Source organism: Ranitomeya imitator, chromosome 4, assembly GCF_032444005.1.
Source record: "Ranitomeya imitator isolate aRanImi1 chromosome 4, aRanImi1.pri, whole genome shotgun sequence".
Lineage (NCBI taxonomy): Eukaryota > Metazoa > Chordata > Amphibia > Anura > Dendrobatidae > Ranitomeya > Ranitomeya imitator.
In genome coordinates, this window is record NC_091285.1 from 451,971,537 (window position 1) to 451,993,877 (window position 22,341).

A 22,341-nucleotide genomic window follows, 5' to 3' on the forward strand; every position below is an offset into this window, starting at 1 on the left:
ACCGACGCTCACAGCCAGAGCAGGAGGAGAGCAGAGCACAGCGCTGGAGGACAGACGGCTGTAGGTAAGTATGTAGTGTTTGTTTTTTTACTTTTAGGATGGTAACCAGGGTAAACATCGGGTTACTAAGCGCGGCCCTGCGCTTAGTTACCCGATGTTTACCCTGGTTACCAGCAAAGACATCGCTGAATCGGTGTCACACACGCCGATTCAGCGATGTCTACGGGGAGTCCAGCGACGAAATAAAGTTCTGGACTTTCTTCCCCGACCAGCGATCTCCCAGCAGGGGCCTGATCGCTGCTGCCTGTCACACTGGACGATATCGCTAGCGAGGACGCTGCAACGTCACGGATCGCTAGCGATATCGTCTAGTGTGACAGTACCTTAAGTGCAGTTCAGTGCAAGATAAGCAGACCACCATCTACTTGTCTTCCCCCAGTGCCCAGCAGCATGTGCCGACTATTTCAGCTATGCCGCTGGGCTCAGTAATTGGCTGCAGTGCTGTGATTATGAAGTCAGCCCTGTATACTGCAGCAGAAACTGGGGCAGCGGAGGAGACACATCACTGAACTCTGAAAGGGTACGGCTAAATTCCCACAATGAGCTTTTGGTGAGTTTTTGATGTTGGCGATTATCTGAACTATTTCTGTACCCATTATGTAAAATAGGTTACTTACATTTTTTTTTTTAGAAAATATGCAGCATAAAAACTCATTGTGCTTCGTAGCCTAAAGCAATTTTTTTTTTACACTGAGCTGCGTCTGTATATATGATACTTTACCAATACTGAAAAACCTGTTTAAAAAGGTAGTAGTTGTGTTTTAGTAGAGCCATATTCTTTTTTGGATTACATAGATGCATATATGGCTGTATTTACTTTCCATTCTGTGTTTGTCGTCTTCGTTTCCTTGATCAGATTAGACTTTTTTGTTTTGATTGCAAACTGTCATGGGATCCATCCTTCAGTCCTGAGGGCATTGTTACAATTTAGACTTGTGAATTTGTGCCAGCTCGCATTGTACTGTATGTGTACACTTTCTGTGGGTTCCTCCTTTGTTATATTAGTTGGCATTATTTAAGATGCTGGTCTTGTGGCCTCCGCAGACTTTTTGCTTGCTACTAACCATTGTGCTTTCTTATGTTTGTTGATTGATTTGTGATTCTTGAAATATGGTCACATAGTAGTGTCATTTGAATAATGTTGCTCTGCTTTGCAGGAATTGCAGATGATTTTCAAAGTGGATCTGTTGCCTTATTTCACAATGCAAACTACATTATTAACCGTATCAGGCAGACAGTTGCTACGCTACCATTATAAGGCCACAACGCTGCAAAAGTGTGAAGAGCGGCTTCTAGCTGTACAACTGTATAGATAACATATCACTTACTATGAAATGGCTAGCAGCTGTGGGGAGCGTCCTCCCATTGCTGGGCAATCCCCCTGCACTTGCACAGACACAAGGTGGCGGTGAGCTCCATCTGGAAGCGCCGCCGTGCAGTAGTGAGGTAAGCGGAGGACTTGGTTTTTGGGACAGGCTTGTGTATGGGCCAATTACCGATGCATTTCGAAGGACACAGGAATTAGGACTGTGTCCGCTCTTCACACTTTTGCAGCATATACTCACCTGTGCATATTGTGGCTTCATATTGGTAATGCGGCAACTGCCGCCTGATTCAGTACTTTCTTTTATCTACATGGACAGGATTGCACACATAGCCTGTCAAGTTGCCAGCAGCTCCAGCAGCAGTTTTGTGAGCGCCAGTGTGTATTGGTGTTTTACATTATTAGCCCCTTTAATGATGTAGCCAGTTTTGTGTTTTTTTTTTTTTTTTTTTCATCCCCTTCTACCAAGAGCCATAACTTTATTTTACCATTCCATGTAGTGGAATACAGGAAAAAAATGTCATGAGGTTATTTAAAAAAAAAAAAAGAAAATACTGCAATCCTGCTACATTTTTTGGGTCTTGTTTTTATGATGTTCATTTTGCAATTAAGTGACCTGGCAATGGGCATCAGAACAGAGGCCCCACCATGCTCGCACCACTTGAAAGAATTAAAGGCGTTGAAGTGGTCAAACAGCAGCGATTGGTGCTGGCTTTAAAACAGTTGGTACCTGCCCTGTGTGGTTCAGACTCTGGTCTGTGAACCATCTTCATAAAGTAATAGTACATCATGGGCAGGGAGGGGTTAAGTTAAACTTGGACCTGGTGAGGCTGGAGTCTTTGAAATTCCAGGTCCTAATGTCTGTATAATCATGATAATTAAATATGTAACTATATAATGAGAGAACTCAAAGTTCAAGTGGCTTCAATCTCCTCCCATCCAGTCTGACTGACAGCTGTAGGTTGTACTGAGCAGTGTGAGAACTTAATAGCAGGAAGGCGGGACTTGGAAAAAAGATTACTGCCATTTTGACATGGATATTTCGGAGTACAGCAGCCTCATTTACTATATAATTGTCTAAGGGTCACTTCCATCTGTCTGTCTGTCACGGATATTCATTGGTCGCGGCCTCTGTCATCGAAATCCATGTCGCTGATTGGTCGTGGCAAAACGCTCACGACCATTGCCACGACCAATCAGCGACGGGCACAGTCCGGTGGCAACATGGCCGCTCCTTCCTCCATGCAGTCAGTGCCCGCTCCATACTCCCCTCCAATCAGCGCTCACACAGGGTTAATGGCAGCGCTAACGGACCGCGTTACGCACTCCATTAACGCTGCTATTAACCCTGTGTGACCAAGTTTTTACTATTGATGCTGCCTATGCAGCATCAATATTTAAAAGATCTAATGTTAAAAATAATTAAAAAAAAATAAAAAATCGTTATACTCACCGTCCGTCGGCCCCTCGGATCCACAACAGGCCTTTCCCGCTCCTCGTGACGCGCCGGTGACTGCTCCATGCATTGCGATCTCGCGAGGTGATGACGTATTGGTCTTGCGAGACCGCTACGTCATCATCTCGCGAGACCGCAATACACTCTTCAGACCGGAGCGCGCGAGGAGCGTCGGTAACCGCTTCGATCCGGGGGGCCAGCGGAGGTGAGTATATAACTTTTTTATTTTAATTCTTTTTTTTTAAACAGGGATATGATGCCCACATTACTATGTACTGCGCGGGCTGTGCAATGTACTACGCGGGCTATGCAATGTACTACGCGGGCTGTGCAATGTACTACGCGGGCTGTGCAATGTACTACGCGGGCTGTGCAATGTACTACGCGGGCTGTGCAGTGTACTACGCGGGCTGTGCAGTGTACTACGCGGGCTGTGCAGTGTACTACGCGGGCTGTGCAGTGTACTACGCGGGCTGTGCAGTGTACTACGCGGGCTGTGCAGTGTACTACGCGGGCTGTGCAGTGTACTACGCGGGCTGTGCAGTGTACTACGCGGGCTGTGCAGTGTACTACGCGGGCTGTGCAGTGTACTACGCGTACTACAGTGTACTAATATATATATATATTTTTTTATTCTTCAACCACTGGTGGCTGAAATTTGCGTGTGTTGTAATGTGTCAAAACATGACACTTTCACAGAGCAAATACGGCAGACAGGTCATAGGAGAGTAGGATTGCATCAGCTGGTAACTGTACACACTCCCTTCCATGTGTAGTTCACCGCTGTATTTTCTGCTAGGTGCCTTTTTATTGCAGCCCAGCGCTTTGCGCTGAGCTACGTTTTTTACTCTATGACCACTCGATGCTAATTAGAGAAATGTTGCGAGCATAGCAGCCTACTCCTATCCTGTAATTAACGGTGAGTGGTGACAGCAGATCAGGTCAGCAGGATGTTGTGATGACTATGACCTGTTCTCACTGCAGGAAGACCTGCTTTCACCGCTAACCACTATTTACAGAATTCAGATTGCAGTAGTCAAATAATCGCCGACTGCTGCTCTCTGAACACTGTAATTAGCGGTGAGTGGATGTGGTGATGACTTTGACCTGTTCTCACCACAGGAAGGGCAGCCTGCCATAGCACTACTATTACAAGGTTTACCGACCTGTTTACCCTGCAGGAATAAGTCACTGCCACCTGCCCTGGAGCACGACCCGCTGTCGCAACTCACCAGTAATTACAACGTGCAGAGTACAACAGCCAGCGATGATAAATACTGCAAGTAGTGATGAGCGGTGACAGCAGGTTGAGCATCGGGGCATGTGGCTGTGACTTCTTCCTGCAGTGAAAAAAGATTGGGAAGCCTTGGATTAGTAGCTCATCCCCCTTCGCTTTCAATAAAAATAAATAAAAACAAAACATAGTTATTACCTCATCGAGTCTATCAAAATTTAAATTAATTGTCAAAAAAAAGAAAATTGATTCCAATGCCAGAATGGTGTGTTTTCGGTTATTTCATCTCCCAATAAAAATAGCAATAGAAAGCAATCAAAACATTATATTTACCTGTAAATGAAATTAATAAAAAGATCAGTTGACTACACAAGAAACAAGTCCAAACACCTGTCCATTAGCTGAAAAATAACATTACTGGTCTCGGAAAATGGGGGCACAAACAAATTATTTGCTTATTAATTTTTACAAACTTCCGATTTTTTTTTTTTTCCGAAACTATCCACATGTCAGTATCACATTGCAGTCACCACCCAGATGGCTCTACTTTAGCAAACATCCAGAAAGGGGATGATGTCTCGCAATTACTGCAGTTGTAATGCAAGCTAAAGGTACCTTCACACATAACGATATTGTTAACGATATCGTTGCTTTTTGTGACGTAGCAACGATATCGTTAATGAAATCGTTATGTGTGACAGCGACCAACGATCAGGCCCCTGCTGGGAGATCGTTGGTCGCTGAGGAAAGTCCAGAACTTTATTTCGTCGCTGGATCTCCTGCTGACATCGCTGGATCGGCGTGTGTGACACCGATCCAGCGATGTCTTCACTGGTAACCAGGGTAAACATCGGGTAACTAAGCGCAGGGCCGCACTTAGTAACCCGATGTTTACCCTGGTTACCATCCTAAAAGTAAAAAAAAACAAACACTACATACTTACCTACCGCTGTCTGTCCTCCAGCGCTGTGCTCTGCTCTCCTCCTGTACTGGCTGTGAGCGTCGGTCAGCCGGAAAGCAGAGCAGTGACGTCACCGCTCTGCTTTCCGGCTGCTGTGCTCACAGCCAGACCAGAGAAGCAGAGCACAGCGCTGGAGGACAGACGGCTGTAGGTAAGCATGTAGCGTTTGTTTTTTTTACTTTTAGGATGGTAACCAGGGTAAACATCGGGTTACTAAGCGCAGCCCTGCGCTTAGTTACCCGATGTTTACCCTGGTTACCGGCATTGTTGGTCGCTGGAGAGCGGTCTGTGTGACAGCTCTCCAGCGACCAAACAGCGACGCTGCAGCGATCCGGATCGTTGTCGGTATCGCTGCAGCGTCGCTTAATGTGAAGGTACCTTAACACTACATTTGCTCTACATGCCCAATTTGAGCAGCTGCTCCACCTAGTGGTGTTGAAAATTTCAAAATTTAAATCATTTTTCATATTTTATACCAAATGAAAAAATTAATGCTTAAATTATAAAAAATCAATCATAAAAAATATTTTAAGAATGTTGGTGCTTTATTAACAGAAACAAGAGGGTTTTTTTTTCCTTTGATGTGGTATTTTTGTTCATGTATTATGATCACTTCTATGAATTAATTACAACCAATGTTTTGAGTAGTGGTAATACCAAGCAATGGTGACGAACAATGGCTATTTTAATTTTTTTATAATACAAAATATCTTTTACGACTTTGTACTCAGTGTCACTCTTCTTTTACAGGGCAAGAGACTTGGCCACAAGAAGTTCTTTCAGGACTATATCAACTTGTTTTAATAATGGCTGGAAAAAGACACTTTGGCGCCTTGGATCATGTATTGCACAATAAGTTATCCAGATTGGAGTCTGCAACACAACGTTCTACAGCTTGTTTTGGGATTGCAGCCACACAAGATTTGCAGACATGTCAGAACTTCATGACCTATTCTATGTCTGATGCTGAGGGGCATGGATCTTCGAGTCCCTGGAGCTCTTCAGCATATCTACAGTATGCAGGCAGTACCCCAAATAAGCATCTGCAAACGAAGGAAACTTCCGTGAATTATCAAAGACCACATACTGACAGACCACATAACCCTTTGCAACTGTCAGATAATCCAAACAATCAGGTTTCTGTTCACCAAAATCTCCAAGGACATAGTTACCATATGCCATATCCACGTTCATGCCCTCCAATTGCAATGCCCAGGCCTGTTTACAGAAATGCAAGCAATTTTATGGATGTAGCATATGGATCGAGTGGTTTTCAATCTATGAGTGTTTGTGTAGCTTCTAAACCGTTATGTCCACCACCTGTAGAATGGAGTCCTTCTAGATTTGCTAATTCAACATCCCCATTATATGTCTCTGGAACAAAGATGCATCTCTCCACGCCAAGCACTTACCCTGAGGTAGCTCTGAGCCCATCTTCTCTGTCTCATGACATACAAGAGCAAAATTCTGCTTACAGACACAGAGCTGATTTGAATCTTGGTGTAGGTGTTTCTGCAACATGTTCACAAAAAGACATTGTCACTGATGCCTGTCACCCTGTTTCTCGTGAAAATATGCAGCTTTTTTATGGTGAAGGCAATATACCTTTAGGAAAGCATAGAAGTTCAGCCTTTACAACACCCTCTCCACAACATAACAAAAAAGCTAGTCCATATCAAGGGAGCCTAGATCACAGATTGGGGCATTTGCATTCAAATAATCTTTACAGTAATACAATAGATAATATACACCAAAGATCCTCTCCACTTTCTGCCAGTTCGGACTTGACAGGATCTCCCCATAGTGTAAGGGGGGGTGCAGTTTATTTAAATCGTGCACACCATATGCATTCAGGCTATGTAAATGCAGAGATAAGAGCCCAAACATCTTACCTTGACGGAACCATACAACCAAATAAGACACCATTTCAAGTAAACACAAGTCCCCAAAAAAACATTACAGTGAATCCATTGTGCGCATTCGAAAGAGATAAGAATTTGTTGGTGCATTCTCGTCAGATGAATCAAGATATATGTGGGATGTCTAGCCGACTGAGCAAAGAAATGTTTTTTGACTCAACCCCAACAAATAGGCAGTCCTTTACTGCAAACTACTATCGAGAGCCTTTTACTGGACCAGATACACATGCTGCTTTTGTTCAACAAAGTACCAGTTCTGTTCTATCCCCAGTTGGGTCCAGTCATGAGCTTTTTTCTGGTCAACATACTAGTAGACATTCAGTGACATTAAAGGAAGCTTCATTGCATAGCTCGATCCAATCTTACCAAGACAGTAGCGTTACAGGTGTCCAAGCTGTAGAAAACACTACCTTGATTCAAAGTAGTAGATCACGCGTAACTGTAGAACATGCAGAATCAATAGTTCCAAGTCCTTCCTCTGTTTCTGTAGTTGGCTGTCAGTATCAAATGAATCGTAATAATGTGAGATCAAGACATAATGAATTGTCTCCAGAACGTGAAATTGTGGAAGGTGGTGAGCCAAAATCTACTCCTACATCTGTCAGTGAAAATGTGAATTTTGATAATCCAAAATCCCCACCAATGCCAGTTATTAATGATGTGTTTAGTCTTGCCCCATATCGTGATTATTTGGAAGGAAAAGCCCCTCATCCTTTTTCTTCACATCAAGAATCTGAAGCAGAAAATGGAGCATCTACATCTGATTTCTTAGAGGATCCACTTTCTGAAGGAAGGAACAAAAAAACAGAAGGAGTTTGTAGCAGCACTGAAGAAGTCGGTGCTAAGAATATAAAAATTCAAGATGGAGAATGTGTGCAAACTGGAGAACGAGAGGTGTCTGCACAAAGTACAGGCATCGAACCTGTGGTTCTGGATCTTAGTTTGAAAAAGTTACCTCAATCCAGTTCCCATCCTTGTAACCAACAAGATGTTTCTTACCATGACACGGATACCCTGCTAACTGCCTCTGCAGTCAAATTCAGTGATAAAGTTGGAAATCAAATTGAGGGTCAAGATGGATTCAGATCTTCAGACAGCAACAGGATGTTACAATTGCGACAGGAGTGTTTTTCCTCTAAAGCAGCCTCTAACGTCAAGAGTCAAGATAGCTGTCCACCTGTTGACAAGCGGTCTTCTTTAAGCCAAGAGAATAGACTGTATAATGAAAATGTATTTTGCCAAAGGCAGGAAAATATTGCATCTCAGACCCACAAACACTCTCAATGGATGCTTCAGGAAAATTGTCAATCTCAAGGTTCAGGCTCAGAAAATAACAATTTGAAGGAAAGCTCAATGTCTTTGGCCACCAAAACCTTGTCCAATCAACATCGGGAGAATGATTATTCTCAAAGTACTCAGCGATTTCCCAGTCAACATCCAAAAAGTTCCTCATCTCGGGTGATTGAACGCTTAACACAACAACGTCAGCAGAATTCCTCATTTCCGTATAAAAGCAAATCCCATAACATTACAGGCAGTTACAAATCACATTCAAACAAAAGCCTGTCCCTCGAACCCCATGATAATTATTCTTCATGGGTACCTGAAAGAAATAACCTTTCCAGTAATACAAGTCAGGCTGTAATGACATTACCTGTTCAAACTTCAGTACAACATTCCAGTCACTCAGATTTTTCAATCTTTGTGAATAACCTACAGACCCAAAAGACCAGTTTGCCAGTTGTGGTATCCTCATCACCTACTGTTTACTTCACAAACACTATAACGATACAAGCTTCACAACCACCATCTATACAGAGACCTATGCAAATTGCAACAAAAAACCTGGAATTGTGCCATTCACTTTCTTCACCCTCGAGTTCAGAAAATGAAAATAATGGCTTCCAGAGTTCAAAATCATTCATGCTTCGGAAGTACAAACTAAACAAGATTTCTTCGTCTGAGGAAGAGACACATAGACCTACTACCTACTCCATCTCCCAGAATGTGTCAAACCCATTTTTAACTGACACAGTTCATTCTCTGCCTCCCAGTGCGCCTGAATCCTCGCCAGCACTAGGGGAAGCTAATGTGTCTTTGGCAAGTGTTGGCGAACCTCCTGTTAGTAGTAGTCCTGGTCAGCAGTTTTCTGAACTTCACCGTTCTGTACTCACAACGATCACTAGTTGTACTGCTAGATCTCCTTCTGGCTTGCTTGAGGACTGGCTCTCAAAAACCAAAGAGGAAGAGGGAAGCAAGGCACCGGTGAAGGCTAAAAATAGTTCTAGGTCAAATGATCAGTCATTAGCCTCGAAAGACCATGATATATGGCTTGAATTCGATGGAGTTCGTTTACTTATTCAAAAGCTGCTGTCCCAGTTGGAGACTTTCATGTTTACTCGGAGTTGCCCTTTTCCTCATGTCATACGAGCAGGGGCAATCTTCATCCCGATCTGTCTCGTAAAGGAAGTTTTGTTTTCAGAGTTGTTGGGCCCTGCTATTGATAAAGTTTTACAGAAGCACAAGGTTGAACTTCGTCCCACTACGTTGTCTGAAGAAAAACTCCTTAGAGAGACCAAGCTTAAAGATTGTTCTTCTCGAATGTTAAAATTACTTGCTTTGAAACAGCTTCCTGATGTTTATCCAGACTTGCTGTGTCTGTTTTGCAAACACACTATACATCAGAAGCTCGGTGAGTAGAATTTGTCTACTGTTGAATTTAGTACTTTACATGCTGCTTTCTTTAAAATGTGCTGTTAGTTTTTATTGGAAGGCATTATTTAACAAGTGGCAGTTTAGAGTATTTTACTAAATCTGTTTGCCATTTAGATCACTGAATTACCATCCTTCTTTTCTAACTTTCTGCTTTGACATTTCCGGCTGAATGTTTGTATTTTCAGATGCTTGACACAACCGCATTATGGGAAAAAAATCCTTATCTAGCAGAATTACTTTCAGAACCATTGTCTCCAAAAATAAGAAGGCAGTATAATTAACTCATTCCTGACCAGACTAGGTTTCCTATTATTACCCGTTAGTTTTTTTTTCTCTTCCTTTCTTACAAGAGCAATCTTTTTTTTTTCTTTCTTTTTTCTTCTTTTTTTCCTTCAACATAACGGTATGAGATTTTTCAAGTGTGGCAAAATTGTGGGGGAAAAAAAGCCATTGTTTTGTTTTGGGGTTTTCTTTTTACAGCCATCATTTGACTTTAAAAATGAACTGGCAGTATGATTCTCCAGGTCAGTAAGATTACATTGATATCACGCATGCTTGAATCTATCTTTCTTTTAATTGAAGGGGTAAAATATATGCAGTATTTTTTTCTTTTTTGCCTCTGTCGCCATTTTCCAAGACCTATGAGTTTTTTTCAGTTTTTAGTCAATGGGGCTGTGTGACTTTTTTTTTTTTTTTTTTTTCTGCGCTCCCTGAGTTGACATTGAAACCATTGTGTGGTAGATGCGCTGTTTTGATTGCTTCTTATTCCTTTGTGGTGATGGGGCAGCCAAAAAACCCGCCATCCTAGGGTTTAGATTTCTTTCTCATAATGTCATGTACCCATTGGGTTAATTAATTTTTGTTTAAATTATTTTCAATAAATATATATATATATGTTTATTTGTTAATGGTCTAAGGGGTAATGTTTCTCCTTGTGGTGAGTGACATACCAGCTCTGGCTTGTCAAGGTATGGAGGCTTATTTGCTGTGCAATGCTCCTCTGGGAAATTTAATATGCAAATTGCCTCTTCAGAGAAAAAGAGGACTTGAACTCTATAGCGCCACCTGTTGAAAGCAGCGATCCTACAAGTCACAATCAACCCTTTAACGAGTCTTGCAATATGACTTAGGATAAAAGCCAAATCAGTATCTCAATTCGCAGACACGGTGTTTTGGGCTTTTGGCCCTCGTTGGTGACAAACCAGAGCTGGTATGTCACTCTCCACAAGGAGAAATGTTACTCCTTAGACCCCAGTCCAGAGCCTCTCACCTAGCCAAATCAGTTCTCATGCTTCGCACTGATGAGGCCCCAAGAGCCCGAAACACCGTGTCTGCGAACTGAGATACTGATTTGGCTCTTATCCTAAGTCATATTGCAAGACTCGATAAAGAGTTGATTGTGACTTGTAGTATCGCTACTTCCAACAGATGGCGCTATAGAGTTCAAGTCCTCTTTTTCTTTGAAGAGGCTATTTGGTATTTGTTAACTTTTTTGCTGTATTGTAGGACTTTTTAACATGCGATCGTCTGATCGATTGTACTATATACAGCAATGCCATAGTATTTCTGTACATTAAAAAAATCATGGTCTCCTATGAACGGTAGACCACGTCAGGGGACACCAATGGGTAGTTAGAACAGCATGCCTTCAGAACGCCGTGCACTGTAAATGCTGTTGTCACAGATTTAAAGCATCAATTAACAGGTTAAGGCTACGTTCAGACTAGCGTTGCGCGCCGCTGCGTCGGCGACGCAACGCACGACGCACACAAAAACGCGGCAAAACGCACGCAAAAACGCTGCGTTTTGCGACGCGTGCGTCGTTTTTTGCCGAAAATCGGGCGCAAGAAAAATGCAACTTGCTGCGTTTTCTTGGTCCGACGCTAGCGGCAAAAAAGACGCAAGTGTTGCAAAACGCAACACACAAAAACGCATGCGTCCCCCATGTTAAACATAGGGGCGCATGACGCGTGCGTCGCCGCTGCGTCGCCCGACGCTAAGGCGACGCACACTAGCAGAACGCTAGTGTGAACGTAGCCTAACAGCTTCAGATGAAGCTCTGCTCAAGTAGCTAATGTTAGTCAGATGACGGCTGAATAATACAACTGTCATCTGCCAGCAAAGATGGCGACTCAATTCTTGAGCCCGCATGAAAGACAGAGAGCCAACGTATGACAAACCATTTTGTCCTATATTGGTAAGGGGTAGTGGTGTGCGAACGTGCTCGATAACGTGTTATAATGTTTTGAGTAGCTGTTTCATTCAGATGAGCTACCTGTATCGCTCGTGTTTAAAGGAAACATGTCAGCAAGATTGGGCGCAGTAACCTACAGACATTGTCAGGTCGGTGCCGTTATACCGGTTAAAGTTAAAATGATACCTTGGTGGATGAAATCAGTCTTATGGTGGTTGTTTAATCTTTTTTTTTTTTTCAGTTCTGAATTTATGATATGCTCGTGTTTCTGCAGGCATGCGCCAGCCGTGGCACCTGCATTGCAGCCTGATCGCATATCTACTGTGTATATAATTACCATATATACTCGAGTATAAGCCACCCCGAGTATAAGCCGAGACCCCTAATTTTGCCACAAAAACCTGGGAAAACTTAATAACTCGAGTATAAGCCTAAGGTGGGAAATGCAGCAGCTACTGGTAAATTTCAAAAATAAAAATAGATACCAATAAAAGTAAAATTAATTGAGACATCAGCAGGTTAAGTGTTTTTGAATATCCATATTGAATCAGGAGCCCCATATAATGCTCCATACTGTTCATGATGGCCCCATAAGATGCTCCATAATAAAATATGCCCCATAAAATACTCCATAAAGTTTGTGATGGGCTCCATAAGATAATTCATAGATAATATGCCCCATATAATGCTGCATAAGTTGATTATGGCCCCATAAGATCCTTCATAGATAATCTACCTCATGCAATGCTGCATAGATTGATTATGGCCCCATAAGATGCTCCATAGAAACATTTGCCCCATAGCCGGCTGCTGCGATAAAAAAAAAAATCACATACTCGCTTCTTGTCCTGAGCAGGCCCTCGACACTTGCAATATTCACCTATCCGCGTTCCACCGCTGGGCGCCGCTGTGTCTTGCGCGTCCTCCGCAGTGACTGTCCAGGCAGAGGGCGGCGCACACACTAATCGCGTCATCGCGCCCTCTGACCTGAACGTCACAGGCAGAGGACGCAGAAGACACAGAGGCGCCCAGCAGTGGAACGCGGACAGGTGAATATTTCGCAATACTCACCCTCCAGTCCCCTTTATACTCACCTGATCCCGGCGCGGTCCCTGGCAGCCTCTCACTGACAAGTGATCTTCAGCGCCCGCAGCTTCTTCCTGTGTTCAGCGGTCACATCCTACCGCTCATTAAAGTAATGAATATGCGTCCATATTCATTACTTTAATGAATGGTACTACGTGAACACAGGAGGAAGCTGCGGGCGCCGGAGAAGCAGGAACGTGCAGAGACACGCCAGGAGCAGGTAAGTATAATTTGACAGCTGTCACTCCCCCGTTGACCCCCTGGGACAATGAGTTGAGTATAAGCCGAGAGGAGCACTTTCAGCCCCCCAAAAATGGGCTGAAAATCTCGGCTTATACGCAAGTATATACAGTAATATGTTTTAGGTTCTCCTGATATTCAATATAAAAAAGATCCATTTGAAAATGGCACCTGCCAGGCCTGCGCAGTAGCAGCTATTGGTGATCCGATAGTTGCTACTGCACAGGCGGCAGCGGTGCCATTTTGCTAGAGAAAAAAAATGTCCTCCTCCAATATGGCGCTGGCGGCGCCTGCGCAGTAGCAACTATCAGCGATCACAATCTTGGAGTAGGAATTATTTTTCTTCTCAAGCAAGATGGCTCTGCCTGCACATTAGCAGCTATTGAAGATCGCCAATAGCTGCTACTGCGCAGGCGCCGGTGAAGCTATCTTGGAGGAGCATTTTTTTTTCTGTAACAAGATAGTGCCGCCTGCACAGTAGCAGCTATTGGATCACCAATAACTGCTACTGCATGGGCAACGTTTTCAAGTGGATTTTTTTTCTTCAATATGTATAATTAATATTCATTATGTAAACTAGGGGGCAGGTCAGTGAGGGATCAGTGACCTGACAGCAGTCTGCATTATGAATAGCTAATCAGAGCACCACATTATTATTATTATTTATATAGCACCATTAATTCCATGGTGCTGTACATGAGATGGGGTTACATCAAAATACAAATATCACTTAGGCTATGTGCACACGTCCGGAATTGCCGCGGAAATTTCTGCGGCAATTCCACAACTGTGCCGCGGGTAAAACGCATGCGGAATTGGCATGTTTTGCAAGCGTAATTAGCTTGCGGAATGCTAGCGTTTTCCAAGCGATCTGTAGCATCGCTTGGAAAACTGATTGACAGGTTGGTCACACTTGTCAATCAGTGTAGTAAAAGAATATTAAAAATAACAATTAAAATAAAAAAATCGTGATAGTCTCACATTCCGGCATCCCCTGCAGCGTTCCCGCTCCTCACGATGCTCCTGTTCCCAATAATGCCTCGCGGCAATGACTCCAGATGATGTAGCGGGCTCGCAAGACCGCTACGTCATCCCAGGTCATTGCCGCGAACCATCCCTGGGAACGGAAGCATCGCGAGGAGCGGGAAGGCTGTGGGGGACGCCGGAAGGTGAGATTATCACGATTTTTTATATTAATTCTTTTTTTTTTTTCTTTTTTTTTTTTACAGGTGTATGGGTCCCAGGGCCTAGAGGAGAGTCTCCTCTCCACCACCCCGGGTACCAACCACACATGATCCGCTTACTTTCCTTATGGTGGGCATAGCTACATGTGGAAAGTAAGCGGATCAATGCATTCTTATGTGTGCGGAATCCCCGCGATTCCGCACAAAGAAAGAACATGCTGCGTTTTTTTCTGGAATGCGATTCCACCGCCAAAAAAAGTGCAACATGTGCACAAAAATTGCGGATTGCATTCTAATAATAGGATGCTTAATGTGTGCGGTTTTTTTCGCGATTTTTATCGCGTTTTTATAGCGAAAAAACGCAAAAAAATCCTGAACGTGTGCACACAGCCTTACAGTAAACAAACTAACAATAACAGACTGGTACAGAGGGAAGAGGACCCAGCCCTTGCGGGCTTACTTTCTGCAGGATTATGGGGAAGGAGACAGTAGGTTGAGGGATGCAGTAGCTCCGATGGTGTTGAGGTGGCCGTGTGGTCATTACAGGTTGTAAGCTTTCTTGAAGAGGTAGATTTTCAGGTTTCTTTTGAAGGATCCAAATGTGGTGGATAATCGGACGTGTTGGGGCACAGAATTCCAGGGGATGGGGGATATTCAGGAGAAATCTTGGAGGCGATTGGGTGAGGAGCGAATAAGTGTGGAGGAGACAAGGAAGTCTTGGGAGGACCGGAGATTACAAGAGGGAAGATATTGAGAGATTAGTTTGGAAATGTATGGAGGAGAAAGGTTATGGATGGCTTTGTAGCTCAGTGTTAGTAATTCAAACTGGATATGCTGGGAAATTGGAAGCCAGTGAAGGGATTTGCAAAGAGGGGAAGCAGGAGTGTAGCGAGGAGAGAGATTAATTAGTCTGGTAGCAGAGTTAAAGGGACACTGTCACCTGAATTTGGAGGGAACAATCTTCAGCCATGGAGGCGGGGTTTTGGGGTTTTTGATTCACCCTTTCCTTACCCGCTGGCTGCATGCTGGCTGCAATATTGGATTGAAGTTCATTCTCTGTCCTCCGTAGTACATGCCTGCACAAGGAAATCTTGCCTTGCGCAGGCGTGTACTATGTAGGACAGAGAATGAACTTCAATCCAATATTGCAGCCAGCATGCAGCCAGCGGGTAAGGAAAGGGTGAATCAAAAACCCCAAAACCCCGCCTCCATGGCTGAAGATTGTTCCCTCCAAATTCAGGTGACAGTGTCCCTTTAAGGACGGACTGGAGGGGTGCGAGAGTGTTAGAAGGTAGGCCCCAAAGAGGCTGTTGCACTAGTCGAGGCGGGAGATGATTATGGCATGCGCAAACATTTTGGTAGAGTGAGGGTTGAGGAAAGGACGAATTTTGGAAATATTTTTGAGCTGGAGGCGACAGGAGGTGGCGAGAGCTTGCATGTGGGGTTTGAAGGACAGGGCAGAGTCAAGGATTACTCCGAGGCAGCGGATTTTGGGGACGGGGAAAGTGTGTGAAGACCCCCCCACAAGCTGCCCCGGAGCACAGGCATATCATTAACTCAAGACTGAAAATAAAGATTACACAACAACCACAAGACGGATTTCATCAATCAAGGTATCATTTTAATCAGTATAACAGTTCTAACCTGACAATGTCTGTAAGTTACTGAACACAATCTTGCTGACAAGTGCCCTTTAAGTACAAGCCCATTTAGACAGGTTACTGCTCATAAATGAGTCTATTTGTGCTCATTTATGGTCCAGTTACATAATAATAGTCATCAGCATGCATCATGCACATTGTCGGCATAACATTCCCAGTTTACATTGGGGCCATGTGCTGCTGAAAACGTTGAATAAATGATCTGAACAGCTGACAAGCGGCTGTCTTCTAATCGGCAGCATATTTACACAGATGGATGATCAGGAACTAGTACTCTTATGAATGCTCATTTGCCGAATAACCATTTGACATTGTAAAAAGCTTTCTTTATAGTTCGGTACAGAATATAGCATATGTTTTCTGCAGTTTGTCAATCACCCACCTTCTTTAAACCTTACCCCAGTATATTCAGAGGGGCTACAATAATGATTTGCTCGTGTTTTCTTTGGTATCAGTAGCTCCTATCTCTTCAGAATGTTTTTGTACATGCTTTCTATGTACAATTTTCCTACCTTTAGAGAACTGAGGCTACTTGATGTTTTAGAGAATTATGTTGAACATTTAGATAGAAACCATTGTATTCTGCAGTTATTTACACTGTGGTGAAGCTAGGTGTTCAATATGTTGGCAAACTAAGATCCTAAATTATATGAAAGTTTTTATTAACAGGTTTATAGCAGGAACAAAATCACATAACGATTATTGGTAAAATTAAAGTTATGTTTAGTAAAAACAATTCTATAGATATACAGTGCCTTGCTAAAGTATTCGGCCCCCTGGAACTTTTCAACCTTTTCCCACATATCATGCTTCAAACATAAAGATACCAAATGTAAATTTTTGGTGAAGATTCAACAAGTGGAACACAATTGTGAAGTTGAACGAAATGTATTGGTTATTTTACCTTTTTGTGGAAATTCAAAAACTGAAAATTGGGGCGTGCAATATTATTTGGCCCCTTTAACTTAATACTTTGCTGCACCATCTTTTGCTGCGATTACAGCTGCAAGTCACTTGGGGTATGTCTATCAGTTTAGTACATCGAGAGACTGAAATTCTTGCCCATTCTTCCTTGGCAAACAGCTCCAGCTCAGTGAGGTTTAATGGGACATCGTGTGTGAACAGCAGTTTTCAGCTCTTTCCACAGATTCTCGATTATTCGGCCCCTTTACTTGCAGTGCAGCAAACTTACTACAGACATTCGTTGTGGATCTCTGAATGATCCAATGTTGTCCTAAATGCCTAATGATGCTACATATAATCCACTCGTGTGTAATTAAGTCTCCGTATAAATGCAACTGCTCTGTGATGGTCTCAGGGTTCTGTTTAAAGCACAGAGAGCATCATGAAGACCAAGGAACACAGCAGGCAGGTCCGTGATACTGTCATGGAGAAGTTTAAAGCCGGATTTGGATACAAAATGATTTCCAAAACTTTAAACATCCCAAGGAGCACTGTGCAAGCGATCATATTGAAATGGAAGGAGTATCATACCACTGCAAATCTACCAAGACCCGGCCGTCCCTCTAAACTTTAATCTCAAACAAGGAGAAGACTTATCAGAGATGCAGCCAAGAGGCCCATGATCACTCTTGTCGGGATCACACTCAGTCGGAGCAGCCTTTGGAAGTGGGGAATCACCAGAAATAATACACAAGACACGTCTTGTATAGTGTATCACTGGGAAGTCTCTGAAGCACGCCTGCCTTCAAGGTGCTATCCCTTCTTTATATAGTTGTTTCAGTAGGTTTAGTGGTTATACAAGTTTTGCATGTTTAAACAAAGAGACAAAACAGGAAACAAAGAAAAGAAAACCGTTTCGTGGGCGGCAGTTTCACAACAAACAGTACAAAGGCAATTCCACAGACAAGAAAAACAGGATTTCATACTATAGCTAAAATGTCCTTGAATGGACAGGTCAATGTTTATCACAAATTCTTTTTTTTTTTTTTTTTGTTCATTGAGGTAATCATTTTTGTTCTGCTCTTCACAATCCCCCCTTTGACATATTCCATTCAAAACCTTGTCGATCATTTTAGTCATTCTTTTTGTGATATTACAAAAAAAAAACTTTATATTCTCGCATCCATTACACAAAATTTATTTGTGCATACCGAGATACCCTTGAGTACAACCTTGAATAATACATATATAATTACAATAACCATAACTGTATGTATTAGGCTTTGCATAATCCCGGTAACCCACCCACCGATCCCTCTGAACCAATTGGCCGGGTTAAGAAAAGAAAAGGTATCTGACCACCAGCTATCCTTATTTTGGTCATTGTCTTTGTCATACTGATCCCTGAGTCGTTGTACGTCTTTTAATTTAAATCTCATACTCATAGTACTATTCGGGTCTATATAATGACAGCAGGTGGGTCCGATGATTTGACACATACCCCCTTGTGAGGCAGTTAGGTAATCCAATACCAGGGTATGTTGGTTAGTGACTATTATAAGCTGATTCTGTACAGCTACACTAGTATTTAATATGTCCAATATATCCCAAATCTGATCATCTAGATAATCCGTGGCTCTAACTAATTTATCCCACATCTGTGTTAACATAGGATAAATAAAAATGGTACTAGCAATTTTGTTGGGAATTCCCATTTGTACTATATGCGGCCTCCCCGAGGGACGTGGTGAGTTATCTGCAGCTCTTTTATACAGTGTGTGCTTGGGCACGGCTTGCATATTCACTTGTTTATTTGAAATTATGAAAGTAGCCGGGGTTAGGCGTCCTAATGTACAAGTACCCTTTATACCTACGGGAAGCCATTTATATGCTCCTTCTCCGCATATCCAAAATGTACCCTCAGGCAGATCCCACAAAGCTGAGTGCTGCAATACCAATCTGTGAGCCAAATCCACAAAACTAGATACATTCTGAAGCATACACCAAGAGGGTTTTTGTCCCAAGGGGCTACAGTACCCGGCTGCGGGATTCCCACATACATGCATTCCGTTGACATACTCATTGGATTCATTACAAACCAGGTTCCCCGGCTTACTTGTACAACTGTTTGCATCACCTTGGGGGAACAACTCAGAATGTTCCCATTTTCTATTATGTATATATCTTTCCAATACTGTAGGTTTGAAAGCATCAGAGGAAGGGGTGGTTGTACTGAAACTGAGCTGTAGATTTTCAGTGGGGACCTGTCCTAAATCAGTTAATCCAGTCTTATTCCTAGGTACCCATTTTCCTCGCTTGAATGCTAAATATTGTAAGTTGTCTATTTTTCCTGTAAGATTGCCCTGCCACCAAGGAAATTCTACCCATCCCACAATTGGTATGGCGATTGTAGTATTCCATAGTCTAGTATTGCCAGGTTGGTTGTTGGCCAGGTTGTCTGAACAATTAGGCCAAGCGAATATTTCTTCAGCTGACACGGGAACTGCTAGAAAAGGTATACTTGTGGCTGATACTGGTGAATGGGTACAGATCCAACAATCTGCCAGGGGTTGCGTATTATTTAACAAGTCATGCACTAATTTTCTATGATGTTGTACGAATCTATTGTTCAAAGGGGCTAGAGAATTCAGTCTTTCCCATGCCTCCGTTGAGGTTAACATTATTAACATCAATATCATGAGTCTTATACTGCTTTTTTGCAATGGCTTGCATGTATCCATGATGCCTTTCCTTCAAGCTTGACTGCTGTTGGAGTTGTTAACAGGACTTGGAAAGGTCCGTCAAATCTCGGTTCCAGAGTCTTTCTGGTGTGTCTTTTCACGTAGACTTGTTCACCAGGTTCCAACTTGTGGCCTCCTTCGAGATTTTCTGGATCTGGAAGCAAAAACTTGCGAATGCACTTTAGTTAAACGTTTTTGTAATTCTTGTACATAAGCAGTTAAAGTCTCAGTATTCAACATCAGTTGTTGTGGAAAATAACAACCCAAATTTGCTGCTCTACCAAAAAGAATCTCATGTGGTGACAGCTTAGCCTTCCCCCTTGGGGTGTTTCGGATGGAATACAGGGCAAGTGGTAGACACTCGGTCCAAGGCTTTCCTGTTTCTGCCATGGCCTTCTGGATTTTTAATTTTATTGTCCCATTTAATCTTTCCACTTTACCTGAACTCTGTGGATGATATGGAGTGTGAAACTGGTTTTCTACTCCCAACATTTTCATAACATTCTGGAATATTTCCCCAGTAAAATGGGTACCTCTATCTGACTCGATCACCTCAGGCATGCCGTAACGGGGTATCAGTTCATGTGCTATTTTAATGGCAGTAGTTTTTGCTGAGGCTTTACGAACTGGATAAGCCTCTGGCCACCCTGAGAACCTGTCCACACACACAAGCACATATTCGTATCCATTGTACCTAGGAAGTTGGATGTAGTCGATCTGGAGTCTTTGAAAGGGATACAGTGGTCTTACATGATGCTTGGTTGGGGTTTTAATGGCCTGACCTGGATTGTGTGCCAGGCATATAGCGCATGCAGCACACATGTTCCGAGCAAAATTACCAAAACCTGGAGCCAACCACCTTTCTTTTACCTTGAGCGTCATACCATTTGCCGACACATGCGTGGGTAGGTGGAGGTCACTTGCCACTGCGGGGTACCAGGCTCTGGGTAAACACAACAAAGTTCCTTTTTTCCATAATCCTTGCTGATCTTCTGCCCCTTTTTTCTGCCACTGCCCTCGTTCTTCGTCGTCTACCTGTTTCTGAGCTTCCTACAATCTTTCCTCATCATCTTCAGAGCTATCTAGTGTGTGGGCATGATGTAAGGGTTTACGTGCTGCCTGTTTTGCTGCCTTATCGGCTTTATCGTTACCCCTGGCTTCCTCGGTGTCGAGTCTCACATGTGCAGCTACCTTTATCACCGCTATTTCTTTAGTTTCTTGTACTGCCTCCAGAATCTGTCTAATGAGGGAGGCATGTTTAACAGGTTGGCCTGAAGCAGTCATATAACCTCTGGCTCTCCATATTACGCCAAAATCGAAAATAATGCCATGTGCATATCTAGAATCAGTGTATATGTTTGCTGTCTGATCTTTGGCTATTTTTAGAGCTTCAACTAATGCCGTAAGTTCTGCTTCTTGTGCAGACTGATTAGCAGGGAGAGGTTCTGCTTTCAGCACTTCATGCTGAGTTACTACCGCATAACCTGTATGAAATTGTCCATTCATATCTGCATATCTACTGCCATCTATGAAAAGTTCAAATGTAGCATTACAGAGTGGCTTGTCACGTACATTACATAAGCCCTGAGTCTCTTGTTCCATTAATTGTACACAATCATGCATTGACTTTGATGGGTCAAAGGAGTTGGAGAGTGCAGTTGCAGTTTCCTCAGGTATGGTACCCCCCTCAGACTCTAAAGGGAGCAAAGACGCGAGATTAAGAGTCTGAATCCTGGCAAAGGAAATTTTGGGCGGCAGTAGTAGGGAACATTGGAGACGGAGGTGTCTGGCCATTGAAATATGTTTAGGTTGGACCTGGTTAAGAATGCCATGTACATCATGAGTGGTCTGAACTAGAAGTGGGTGATCAAGAACAATCTCAGAAGCTTTATCTAATAACAGTGAAATTGCGGCTACTACTCTTACACAAGAAGGTGCGGCTCTAGCTACAGGGTCCAGATGAGCTGATATGTATGCCACAGGTCTCTGTTTGTTTCCATGTTTTTGTGTGAGCACCCCTGTAGCATGTGAGGATATCTCAGCTGCCATCAATTGAAAAGGTTTAGTGTAGTCTGGGAGTCCCAAAGCCGGAGCTGATACCAGTGCTGTTTTCAAAGAGGAAAATGACTGTTTAGCCTCTTCACTGAGTGAATATGGTGTGTTGGCAATACAGTCATATAAAGGCTGCATGAGTTGACTTGCATGTATGATCCACTGTCTACAGTGTGAAACAATACCTAGGAAAGCACGCAGCTGTTTGTGATTCCTGGGTTCAAGCATGTTACGTATGGCTTCCGTACGTTGAGGTGTGAGGTGTCTGATGCCCTGTGATATGCAGTGACCTAAAAACACGACTGTTTGTTGACAAGCCTGGAGTTTCTGTCTATTTACTTTACAGCCTTCTTGCGCTAGGAAAATTAAGAAATTAACAGTTGAGGTAACTGCCGTCTGCTCATCAGGGCAACAAATAAGTAAGTCATCTACATACTGTAGAATGACTACTCCTGGTTCTGGGATGAAATTTTTTAGCACGGTCTGCATTGCTTCAGAGTACAAAGTTGGTGAGTGTACCATACCTTGTGGCAATCTTGTCCATGCTAATTGTTTACCCTTGAATGTAAAGGCAAACAAATGCCAACAGTTCTTATGTAGTGGCACAGAAA

General features: G+C 43.0%; 1 protein-coding gene across 3 annotated transcripts in view; it reads left to right on the forward strand.

The window, feature by feature from the left end:
* C4H15orf39 (chromosome 4 C15orf39 homolog) overlaps window positions 1–22,341 on the forward strand; it is a 105,204-nt gene that overhangs the window by 41,210 nt on the left and 41,653 nt on the right. For all 3 annotated transcript variants that reach the window (XM_069765759.1, XM_069765757.1, XM_069765758.1), the window contains exon 2: window positions 5,786–9,646. In XM_069765759.1, the coding sequence (XP_069621860.1) occupies window positions 5,786–9,646 (3,861 nt within the window). The remainder of the gene's footprint in view (window positions 1–5,785; window positions 9,647–22,341) is intronic.